At 40.3% G+C, this 12,574-nt stretch overlaps 1 protein-coding gene across 1 annotated transcript in view; it reads left to right on the plus strand.

Annotated features, from left to right (window-relative positions):
• The window catches only part of UGCG (UDP-glucose ceramide glucosyltransferase), a 36,804-nt gene continuing 24,230 nt past the window's right edge, over positions 1-12,574 (plus strand). The window contains exon 1 of the mRNA XM_081237164.1: positions 1-527. Within this exon, the coding sequence (XP_081093290.1) occupies positions 430-527 (98 nt within the window). The 5' untranslated portion in view covers positions 1-429. The remainder of the gene's footprint in view (positions 528-12,574) is intronic.

The following is a 12,574-nucleotide window of genomic DNA, read 5'->3' on the forward strand; positions in this document are numbered from 1 at the left end:
TCTGGGCGCAAGCCGGCGGTTTCGATTAGTACGGGGAGTTGCGGCTGCAAAGCAGGGAACGGAGCTTCGCTGCCCGGAGCCCGGCGGCGAGGCGGCAGGGAGGCGGCGGCGGAGGCGCAGGCGTGTGGGGTCCGGCCGGCGTCCGCGAGGGGGTGGAGAGACGAGTCGGAGAGCGGGGCCACGGCCGCCCTGCCCACTGAGTCCGGCCACCGCAACGCCTGCATCCGCGAGCGCGCCCAGGCCAGCGCGCGAGCGAGTGCGCGCGGGCGGGGGCGCGCAGGCCCTGCCCGCCCCTTCCGCCCCCACCCCCCTCCGCCCCTTCCTCTCGCCACCTTTCTCTCCACTTCTGCGACCCCGCGCCGGGCGCCCACCCTGTCCTCCTGCGGGAGCGCTGTCCGCTGCGGCGGCCGGAGCGGGCCAGGCCGGGGGATGGCGCTGCTGGACCTGGCCCTGGAGGGAATGGCCGTCTTCGGGTTCGTCCTCTTCTTGGTGCTGTGGCTGATGCATTTCATGGCCATCATCTACACGTGAGTGAGGGGCAGCTAGAGGAGCCCGTGGCGGGGGTCGAGGCCTGGGGACAGGCGAGGGTGGGAGGAATTTCGCTTTGGAGGGGATTGGGATCGGATGGGGGTGGAGAAAGCCAATTCTCAGACTCTTCCTCCCATTCCCTCTCCCTGTGCATCAGCTGGGGCGGGGGGTTCATTGGAAGAGAAAAGTGGCGAGTGAGGGGATGGCTGGGCTTCAGGCGACTGCACAGCCAGGAGAAAGGAGACTATGCTCTTTTTACGTGTCAGGCGGAAGGTTGCTTGCTTGGTTTGATTGTGTTGGGGATTCGTGTGATTTTTCATCTGGGCCAAGATGTATGGTGTATTGTGTTTTGTTTTGTGTTTTTCCCTCGACCTGGGCCACGTTTCTATTATGGTGATGATCGTTTCCACTCTTCGGTGAGCTGCACACAGCCACCTGGAGACCTCCCTGTGGATTTTCTTCTTCCTGGAAGAGCTGTGTGTCCTTAGATAGGTGTGAAGCACCTGTCCACCTTGAAAAATGTCCACCAAATGTCTGAGCTGGCGTTGTAGTCTTCAGTCATGTCAGCTTGTACATTTCAGTGTGGTTTTCTTTCCTTTTTTTTTTCCCAATTCCTTATTTATTATCTTGTTTAGATGTGCCCCCCCACACACACCTTTTCATTAGATGCCTTTCACTGGGGACACAGTGGCGAGCACGACAGAATTCCTGTCCTCAAAGATCTTACATTCCAGAAGGGAGAGACAGATAATAAAATTCCAAATAAGGTTATTTCAGATAGTGATAAAGACTATGAATAAAATAAAACCGGGTAATGGATGAATATGACATAGAGTCTGTAGCTACTTTTGATATTTCAGTTGTTCAGATGTCTTTAAAATGTCTTTATCCTTCATGAGGATATGAAAGAATTGGCATAGAGTGCATTACTCTTGGATTCACTGGATTTTTAGACCCCCAAAAAGATGATGGTGCATAGTGATGTTTACCACCCATTAGAATAAGGTATATGTTAGTAGAAGAGAGGGGAGAACTTTAAGAAATTAATTACTTATAGTTTTTTTTTCCTTTGCACTACAGAAAAAGTGTGCTTTTTCCTTTTGGACATGCTGCATTTTATTAGTGTAGTGTGGCATTTCCTGGTACTGGAGAAAGATGCTACATTGTACAAGGCATACTGATATTTCTTTGAAGATGAAAGAAAAATGCTTCTTGGACACTGTTGATCTTAGGTTTTGGAGTTTGTGAGCTGTAGGCACTGACATTCTGGAGTTCATTTTAAATATATGAGTTCTTAAAAAACAATTTTGTCACTTTTTCCAATCATAAAAATAAAACATGCTTACTATATAGAGCATTTAGACAGTACAGAGAGGAAGAAAGAAGAAAGTTCAACACACACACCAAAACTCCATTACCTGTCAACCTTTTGTGACTATCCTTCCAATTATATTTCTCCGGTGGGAGGGAAAGGAAGGGAGGGAGGTAAGGAGGGAGAGAGAAATGGGCCATATTATGGTTGTTCTTTCACCAGCCTCAAAATTCATCTATTTAATAAATACTTTCTGGGAAGCTCTTTTGTATATACAAGGCACTGTTCTAGGTGCTGGAAATAAGATTGAAGAACAATACATGCAGGGCCCCTGCTCACATGGAGCGTCCATGTAAAATGTCTTGAGTAATTTTCTCATGTCAGTAAATGTATGAGGGACTTCCCTGGTGGCACAGTAGTTAAGAATCCGCCTGCCAATGCAGGGGACATGGGGTCGATCCCTAGTCGGGGAAGATCCCACATGCCACGGAGCAACTAAGCCCACGTGCCACAAATACTGAGCTTGCGCTCTAGACCCCGCGAGCCACAACTACTGAGCCCGCATGCCACAGCTACTGAAGCTCACTCACCTACAGCCCGTGCTCCACAACAAGCCACCTCAGTGAGAAGCCCGTGCACTGCAACAAAGAGCAACGCAGCCAAAAAATAAAGAAATAATTAATTTAAAAAAAGAAATCTATGATCTCTCCATCATTTTTAATAGATGCATGACATTTTTGTTTATGAGGTACTAATATGTATTCATTGTTATTATTGATGGGCATTTAGGTTATTTTCAATTTGTCAAGATTACAAACAATATGGTGATGAATTCATATGCTTACATCTTTGAGAGATGATCTCCTTAGTTTACATTCTGAAAGAGGAATTATTGGGCCAGAAGTGGTGCACATTTTAAACTTTATTACATATTGCTCTATAGAAAGGTTGTATCTATTCATAGTCCTTGTAACATTGTATGATGGTCCCCATTTCCCCTTACTAAGTATCAGGCTTTTTACTGTTTTCTGTTTTTTATTTTCATTTCTTTAATTACTAGTTCCACTGAATGTTTTTCATATATTTAATACTAGTTACATTTAGTTGTAAATTTCATACTCAATCTTTTGCCTGTGCTGCAGTGTATTGCTGTGTTAATCTTTTTAATCGGAAGATTGTTCTTCTGTGATATGTTGCAGTTTTTGCCCAGGTTGTTGTTTTTTGTTTTGTTTTGGTTTTGGTTTTTTTTGTCTTTCAACTTTGTACATGTATTTAGCATGGAGAAAAAGTGTGTACCTGTGTGTTTTAGGTAGTCAAGTCTTTTTTTTTTTTTCCTGACTGGTAAAATTTTTTATCTTCTCCATTTCCCCCAACTATTATATAGTAAGTATCTGTTTTTCTTTTAGTATTTTGAGTTTTCTTAGATTCTTTTTTTACACTTTACCCTTACAAAGTGTACCAGTATCCACTATTTTAATGAATGAAGTATTATTACCTTTATTACCATATTACTGGCGAGGCCAGCCCCTCCTTATTCTTTTGCAAATTTTTAACTTTTTATACATTTTTATTTAAAAATGAACTTTAGAACCTTTTTTTTTTTCAGACACTAAGTAATCTTGTATTTAAATTGGAATTGTTAAATTCACAGCTTGATTTGAAGAAAGTTGACTTCTTTCAACATAGGACCATGATGGATCCCCTTCCCTCTATGATGTATACATAATGATAAAGTCACACTTCTTTCACACTGGTGATGTAGCTTAATACTTCAAATAACCATCTGGGAATGTTTATACTCTTAGACTGTGACAACTCCAGAATAGTTTTAAATTATTTTGTGCTTCATGATAAACTGCAGAATTTTCTTAAATACTTTTTTACTTAAAATACTTCTAGTTTTTGAGACTAGTACAAACTTTAGCTTAGTTAAGATACTGTAAAGAGTCTTTGTATTTCTTTTCCAATGCCCCATAAAGTTACCTTTTATATTGACAGTAACAGGATTCAGAAAAGTTATGTGAAAATAGAATAGAGAAAGTGCAATTTTTTTATAACAGATGAGTAGGAATCTTCTCTTTCTGAAATGGATAACTGAACATAAAGTAAATCAACAGCTTAATTTATGTATAAATTAAATCTTGCCTTTAAAAAAATTAAGTTCTTTTCATCTCATCCCACCATCAAAATTATTTACATGTTTGATTTGATTCCTTTCTTATTGAAGTAAAGATACTTCTCAATTTAGTGAGTTGTTTTCAAGCAGAGCCCTAAGGTTTTGTCCTCTCCTTTTCTCTTCTGTATTTAAAATTGCAAATTTGATAATCTCCACATTTTGACAAGCAAGGTTAAAGAACATTGGCAATGATATTTTGGTTAAAATATTGTGCTAAGCATTCTGTATTTTATTGAAGAATATAGTTTCTGAACAGGTGTTCTGTGTCCTCTCAAATCATTTTAAGTGAGGTAAAGTATAAATAAAATAATCATATATTGGTTCTCTCCTAAAACCTTGTGCCTGCAACTGGTGGAAATGGAGCCTATTTTCAAAACCTTATATGTCTCCATATCTGGTCGTCAGATTAAGGAGCATAATCTGTGAGCTACTAATGTTTAAAAATGTTTTAGTAATACAAACATTGTAGTGAAATTGCTGAGAAAAACGATAAAACATTCTTTTTTAAAACCAGTGGTTATTTTTTAAAAATTAAATACAGTGTATAATGGTATCTAGTTAATTTAGATTCAATGTTCTATTGTATTGTAACTTCTTAAAATGAGATAAAGAGCTAAGTATTGGCCTGTATTTTAAAAATGGAGCTGAATGTGATTAATACAGTGAACAATTGTTCAATGAAATTTTTTGCTCCAATTTCATAAATATCTTACAGTTCCTATATGCCTACAATTTTAAAAATTGAGATGATTTATAAACTAGAGAACCATTATTTTCAATATTTTCTGCTCACTGGTATCTCTACCTACTGCTTTGCTCCTTTCCAGATTTAGTATCGACTGATGCCTAATCATTTCATAACATATTTTAGACGGCAGACATTTGTGGGATTTTGCCTATAATGTCTCCCCCTCGCCCCCCCATGGCTCGCGGGATCTTAGTTCCCTGACCAGGGATTGAACCCCGGCCCCGTGGTAGTGAAAGCGCCAACTCCTAGCCACTGGACCACCAGGGAATTCCCCTATAATGTTAAAGATAACATTCAGATTAGAGCATTTGAAATTCAGGGCTCTTATTTTGAAGATTATTTTTTCCTAAAACAAAACAAAACAAACAACAACAAAAACTAATGATTATATCCTCTGTAGGCGGAGTTGGTTAAGTGATCTTTATGGATTATTTTCCTTTTTTGAGAGCTAGTGTGGTTTGATAGCTTGGGGGCTGCTGTTTTCTTCCCTGTTTAGCTGTTAGGAGCCATACTGCTAGATAAGAGTATCTAAGCAAGACACCTTGCTTTTTTCTCCTCTCACTCCCCCATCCCTCTCCCTCCTTGGATTTATCATTTTTTCCCCTCTACACATGGTATCCTAATGTTTAGTGATAGGCTTTATCTTTTCTATTAATTGACTGGAGGTGCCAGGGTACGGTGGAAATACTTCTTGTATCCATAAATATTAACTGCCCTCTACTAAAGCAGAGGTGCTTTTCCTGAAGATTTTTTCTCAAGTTAATTGTGCCTTTCCTAATTTTTCTAGTATAACAACTTTTATACCTGCTGCACAGCTTTTATTTGTTTGTTTTTTGGTGTTTTTTTTTTTTTTTTTTTTTGCGGTACGCGGGCCTCTCACTGTTGTGGCCTCTCCCGTTGCGGAGCACAGGCTCCGGACGTGCAGGCTCAGCGGCCATGGTTCACGGGCCCAGCCGCTCCGCGGCATGTGGGATCTTCCCGGACTGGGGCACGAACCTGTGTCCCTTGCATCGGCAGGCGGACTCTCAACCACTGCGCCAACAGGGAAGCCCTGCACAGCTTTTGAATGGAGTTTAAATACTCACTGTATCAGGATAACTGTGATAAACTTCCTGTTAGAAAGTAATTGTGTTTTTAATGTGAATTTTAGCATTTCAAATATTATTTTTAGGTAATATGATTTTTTTGCCTTAAATTCATTAATATATTGATGTTCTGAGCCTTAGTAGAATGTAAATTGAGAGCTTATTTTCTGGGTTTATTCCTGAGGATGCACTTGGACTTTGGACAGATGTTCATCAGTCAGGGTCATTGCTACCAGAACCACTTTTGGGTGCACGAATAAGGCAATTGAGCCCCTTGAACCTGAGCCTGGGGTAGATACAGAATTGGACTATATTGTGATAGCTTAAAAAGCAAAAAGGAAATCGTAATTCAGTTTTAATATTTAGTGATGATTCTCTTGATTCATCATTCCTCCCTTTTCCTACCTACATTATTAGTTCAGTACATGTTATCTCTGCCCTAGATTATTGAACTCTCTCTACTCTCTGGTATCTTTACCTACAGCTTTGCTCCTTATCTACTTTATTTTTCTTATTGTAACCTAATCTTTCTGGTGCAGTAATCTTGGATCATGTGCTTAAAATCTTACCATGGTTCCCCACTGCCTTCAGTTTAAAATTCAGATTCCTTAACAAGACATGTATAGTTCTGTAGGAGCTGAGCCATCCCCTGTGCCTGTTTCTCCAGCAACACTGAATTACTGGCCTTCCCTTGAATATGCAATGTAATTTTCTTTAGAATTCTCTTTCCTTCCTTTTTTTCCCCTTCTCTCCCTCCTTCCCTCCCCTCCTTCCTTTTTGTTTTACTAACTCCTACTCATTCAAGTCATTGTCGACTTTTAGCTCTTTATTGGAACTGGCACCCCCTCTTATGTCCTTCCACAGTATCTTGAATTTACCCATCTAAACAAATAGGTGTTCCGTTGTCTCTTTCCCCACTTAGATTATAAGCTTTTGAGGGTAAGGAGGTGTCTTTTTTTTTTTACATGTTTATTTATTTTTTATACAGCATATTCTTATTAGTTATCTATTTTATACACATTAATGTATATATGTCAATCCCAATCTCCCAATTCATACCACCACCACCACCTGCCCTCAGTCTCCCCCCTTGGTATCTATGTTTTTTCTCTACATCTGTGTCTCTATTTCTGCCTTGCAAACTGGTTCATCTGCACCATTTTTCTACATTCCACATATATGCGTTAATATACGATATTTGTTTTTCTCTTTCTGACTTACTTCACTCTGTATGACAGTCTCTAGATCCATCCATGTCTCTACAAATGACCCAGTTTCATCCCTTTTTATGGCTGAGTAATATTCCATTGTATATAGGTACCACATCTGCTTTATCCATTCGTCTGTCAATGGACATTTAGGTTGCTTCCATGACCTAGCTATTGTAAATAGTGCTGCAGTGAACATTGGGGTGCATGTGTCTTTTTTTTTTTAATTAATTTATTTATTTTTGGCTGCGTTGGGTCTTTGTTGCTGTGCGCAGGCTTTCTCTAGTTGTGGCGAGTGGGAGCTACTCTTTGTTGCGGTGCATGGGCTTCTCATTGCGGTGGCTTCTCTTGTTGCAGAGCATGGGCTCTAGGTGCGCGGGCTTCAGTAGTTGTGGCACGCGGGCTCTAGAGCACAGGCTCAGTAGTTGTGGTGCAAGGGCTTAGTTGCTCTGCAGCATGTGGGATCTTCCTGGACCAAGGCTCAAACCCATGTCGCCTGCATTGGCAGGCGGATTCTTAACCACTGTGCCACCAGGGAAGTCACAGCATGTGTCTTTTTGAATTATGGTTTTGTCTGGGTATATGCCCAGTAGTGGGATTGCTGGGTCATATGGTAATTCTATTTTTAGTTTTTTAAGGAGCCTCCATACTGTTCTCCATAGCTGCTGAATCAACTTACATTCCCACCAACAGTGCAAGAGGGCTCCCTTTTCTCCACACCCTCTCCAGCATTTATTTGCAGATTTTCTGATGATGCCCATTCTAACCAGTGTGAGGTGATACCTCACTGTAGTTTTAATTTGTATTTCTCTAATAATTAGTGATGTTGAGCAGCTTTTCATGTGCTTCTTGGCAATCTGTATGTCTTCTTTGGAGAAATGTCTATTTAGGTCTTCTGCTCATTTTTGAATTGGGTTGTTTGTTTTTTTAATATTGAGCTGCATGAGCTGTTTATATATTTGGAGATTAATCCACTGTCTGTAGATTCTTTTGCAAATGTTTTCTCCCATTCTGAGGGTTGTCTTTTCTTCTTGTTTATAGTTTCCTTTGCTGTGCAAAAGCTTTTAAGTTTCATTAGGTCCCATTTGTTTATTTTTGTTTTTATTTCTATTACTCTACGAGGTGGGTCAAAAAATATCTTGCTGTGATTTATGTCAGAGAGTGTTCTTCCTATGTTTTCCTCTAAGAGTTTTATAGTGTCCAGTCTTACATTTAGGTCTTTAATCCATTTTGAGTTTATTTTTGTGTATGGTGTTAGGGAGTGTTCTAATTTCATTCTTTTACATGTATCTGTCCAGTTTTCCCAGCACCATTTATTGAAGAGACTGTCTTTTCTCCATTGTATATCCTTGCCTTAAGGAGGTGTCTTACTATTGTATCTTCATTGCTACTTGGCACTCAATTATTGCATGTCGAATGAATGATCTTTGAATTTTTTCCAGTGGTAATGGTGGGATTCTTGCTCACTCATTAACTTAGTGTCGTTTGGCCATTGTGATTTGAGGTAGATGGACAGAATTTGGGATGCATTCAGTGGCCATGGTCTCCAATGAAATTACTTGGACCAAATGGAATCTTTATCTCACTATTTCTAACTAATCGTGGTTCAGATAGAAACAGGGCCGTATCAATAACATGTTCACCCACAAATCATTTGTTAGATTTGAATTTTCCCCCCAAGGTTTTCCAAAGGGAATACCTGTCGTGCCATCATAATCTTTACACTTAGATCTGCCCTTTGGGAAATGCAAAGCCATTAGTTGCTGTTAGCAAAATACCTTGATCTACTTATTTCCCATACACTAAAGCTGACTCTTGTCACCAAAGGGTGAGTGAGTGGAGTTTTTTGGGGAGGGAGGGGGAGCAAAATTAATAAAGATCTCCTCTTTGTTTTTTATGGTGACGGAATCTTTTGTGTTTTGTAGTGTACAAGTCCGTTGTCCATTGGAACTAGTTTGTGTTTTCCTATAAAGCTAACTCACTATTGGTTGTTCTGTGTCCTCTGGGGAATCTTGTGTCTACAAAGTTAATGTTGCACCAGGTATGCTTTGTGTTGCTGATGAAGCTCGTTTTGCTGCAGTACCATTTTTGACAAGATAGGTGCTATATGGAGATAACATTAGTCATGACACATACTGATTATTAAACAAAGTAACAGCCTTCCAGGGCACAATCGTAGCTAACAACAACAACAGAACCCTTTTATCATTGGGAATTGCTGGCATGGACTATATGAAGTAGGGGATCTGCTGATCAAGCAATCAACTTAATTTTACATGAAATATTAACAACCTTGATAGCATGGAGCAGAGGAGAAAACTCCCAATGTCAGGTAAGTTGGTTCAGCTCAATTGCACAGCACAGTCTGGGACTGTTCAGCAAGGTGAACCTTTGCCCTCAAGGAATCCATATTCTCCCTTAGAAGCTTCTAGGAAGATTCTTGTGCCTCACTTCTGGGAGGTGTAGCGCTGTCTTAAGGTTGCTGCAAGGGGCTGACAGAAGGGGACGAGCACAGCCAGCCCTCTCCCAGAAGTTTCCCTTCATTCCAGGCCCCCCTCCCACTCAGAACTCAATCCGAATACAAAACTGTACAATAAGTCATTTTAAAATGGTGCAAACCATTAAATAAACTGGTGAGTAGGGGCAGAGAGGAGACTAAAAGATTTGAAAGATAAAACAATTAACTAAAATGACGGAAAGGACAGTAACAATTTTAGAGACTGAGATGTTAGGAAATAAAAATCAACCAGGAAGAACAAGGCCATCCTATCAGCTCACAAGTTGGAAACCCTTATGCAGAGAGGCAATGAAGGTTCATCAAGCCAAAGCAGCCATAAAGTCCAGCAGAATATTCCTGAATACTCCTTACCATCCCTTGGAGTTCTTTGAAGTGTTCCCTGAATAGATGTCCTTCTAGCTCGCAACGGAAAGCAGGACCCTGAAGGCCTGTCTTTCTTGCCCGTGATTCATCTCTCGTGACCTTTTAGACTGAAGTGACTCTTACTCTGAGAAAGCACCTCAGATGGTACCTACCCTTCTGTTCCCTGTCCTTGCAGCTGGCAGGTACAGCCCTGCAGCAGTGTGCTGTGAGCATCTGCCCCTCCCTGTCTTTGACAGTGACATGGCTTAATTACATGAATTCGATTTTCTTTTTTTCTTTTGACTGCAGCTCTCAATTTCAAGTGTACTTTAGAAATAATTCCTTTGGAAAATGACACGTATTGAAAATTTACCCTGCTTTCTTGTCTTCCCCAATTGCTCCCTGAGTTTCAGGATCATTTTATTCTTCAAAAATGAAGCCAATCAAAACCATTGGCTAGTATATAAGAGGTTCATTCCTCTTTTACCTAATGTGTTCCTGAAAATGTAATAAAATCAAATTTCTGAAAATCAAATGGACATACATGTTAGGAGGGGAGATTCTGTTTCAAGAGAACTAAGAAAAGTATTAAAATCCCAGACTCTGGATCTGCTGGTCCTGGTGCCTGGACATGCTGCCACTGACTGAGAGCTTGCCGGGTATTAGGGGCTGCGGGGAGGGGCTTTCTCTCAGGCCTGGACCCCCGGGAGGAAGGCTGCATTGTAGTCTTTGCTTTGGGGACTGTGTTAGGCGTGGTGATTTAATGGTCAACAAAACAGAATACAGTCCACGTTGGAATGCCTGAAAATATCTTCATGAAAGACGGTGGTATTGATTGGATTACATAGTAACCAGTAGTTGCTTTGTACATGGTACTTGCTGCATTGGGCAATTATCTTGCCTCTGCCTCTCAGCTCTGAGGGTGACAGTCTCTCCCTCGAGCAGAACCAAGGGAAGGGGGGGATTCATGTGGCTACAGAATCCAACACTTTGAGCCAGGCTCTGAGGATAGAGGGATTTTGAGAAGCCAGGACTGTGCAGTACCTCTGCCCAACTGAGAACCCATTTAATAGTCTTAAGGAGAGCTCACCTAAGAAAACAGTAACAGGTCATTTTGGGGCAATAATAATTTGTGACATTTAATGCTTCTCACTCTCATACTTGCATTGTTTTTATACTTTTAGATGACACCTATAGAACTTTAAATTGGTTCCTAAATTTTGAGTGTAATTTAAACCTTGAATACAATTTTAGCTTAAATATTGGATATAATTTAAACTTGACATTAAATGTTTTATCCCATGTTTTGACTTATTCTGTTTTAACCATGATTTGAGACTTTTGATGATTCCCTTTTCCCCCTTTAATCTTTCTTAATACATAAGAGTTGACTTTATGTTTAAAAAGAAAACCAAGCTTTGTGACCACCTAGAGGGGTGGGATAGGGAGGGTGAGAGGGAGGCACAAGAGGGAGGGGCTATGGGGATATATGTATATGTATAGCTGATTCACTTTGTTATACAGCAGACACTAACGGCATTGTAAAGCAATTATACTCCAATAAAGATGTTTAAAAAAAAGAAAACCAACATAATGGTCTAATCTTTAAATATATATGAAATAATCTTTAAATCTATGAATTTCCAGTCCTTCCTTTTTGTTTATATGTCGCATCAATGTTTGATATCTCTAAATCTCTTATCAGAACTATGATAATTCAGAGGAGTTACATTTAGTGGAAAATGTCCTTAAAATTAGCAGTTTTTGAAAAAAAATTACCAGTGATAGCTATCACTGAATGTTTACTTTGTGGCTTGATCTCATCTGTTTCTCACAACTATCAATACTTTATGAGGTAGGTACTGTTATTCACTCTTTAAACAACAACAACAACAACAACTTGAGATAAAGAAGTACCTTGCCCAAGGATACACAACTAGTTAGCTGTGAAGCTGGTACAGAAATCCAGGCAGTTGCCCTCCAGCCCTGGCTCTTAAACCAGTATGCTATATACACTGCCAGTGATAACCTAAAAATAACCCCAGAAGTAGTCCATAGGGATAGGGTAATCTGTATGGGAATTTCTCCAGTTGCTATGAATCTTAAGTTTCTGATAACTGGCAACATTTAGATCACTAGGGAGAGAGCCCCTACTTTCTCTCTTCTACAACTCTTCCCCATTCTCGTGCCACTTGTATGGCTCCTTACAGGCTCCTTGTTTTCCGTCCATCCCATAACTGCTGATCTTTCTGAGAGTTTCCATCTCAGCCCTCTTCTGTTAATCTAGCCTTCCTAGGTCCGTGGGTCTCAACTTTGCACTTTGGAGTCACCGGGGAGGTTTTTTTTTTTTTTTTTTTTTTAAAGCATGCTGCTGCCTGGGTCTCAATTCAGGAGATTCAGATTTATTTGGTCTGGGCATCAGGAATTTTCACAAAAAAAACCCTCCCCAGGTGATTTTCATGTACAGTCAAGGCTGAGAGCAGCTGCTCTAGGCAATTTATCGACAGGTATGGCCTCTACCTGCTTACCTCTTGGTTTCACTTAATTCTCCATTACAATTCATCACTTCGTTATCTTGCCCCTTGCCTTCCCTCATATCAGTCTGCCCTGTTATCCTGTATCCATCTCATAATTTACAGCTTCTCAACTTTCAGAAT

Source organism: Mesoplodon bidens, assembly GCF_964165515.1.
Source record: "Mesoplodon bidens genome assembly, chromosome: 6".
Classification (NCBI taxonomy): domain Eukaryota; kingdom Metazoa; phylum Chordata; class Mammalia; order Artiodactyla; family Ziphiidae; genus Mesoplodon; species Mesoplodon bidens.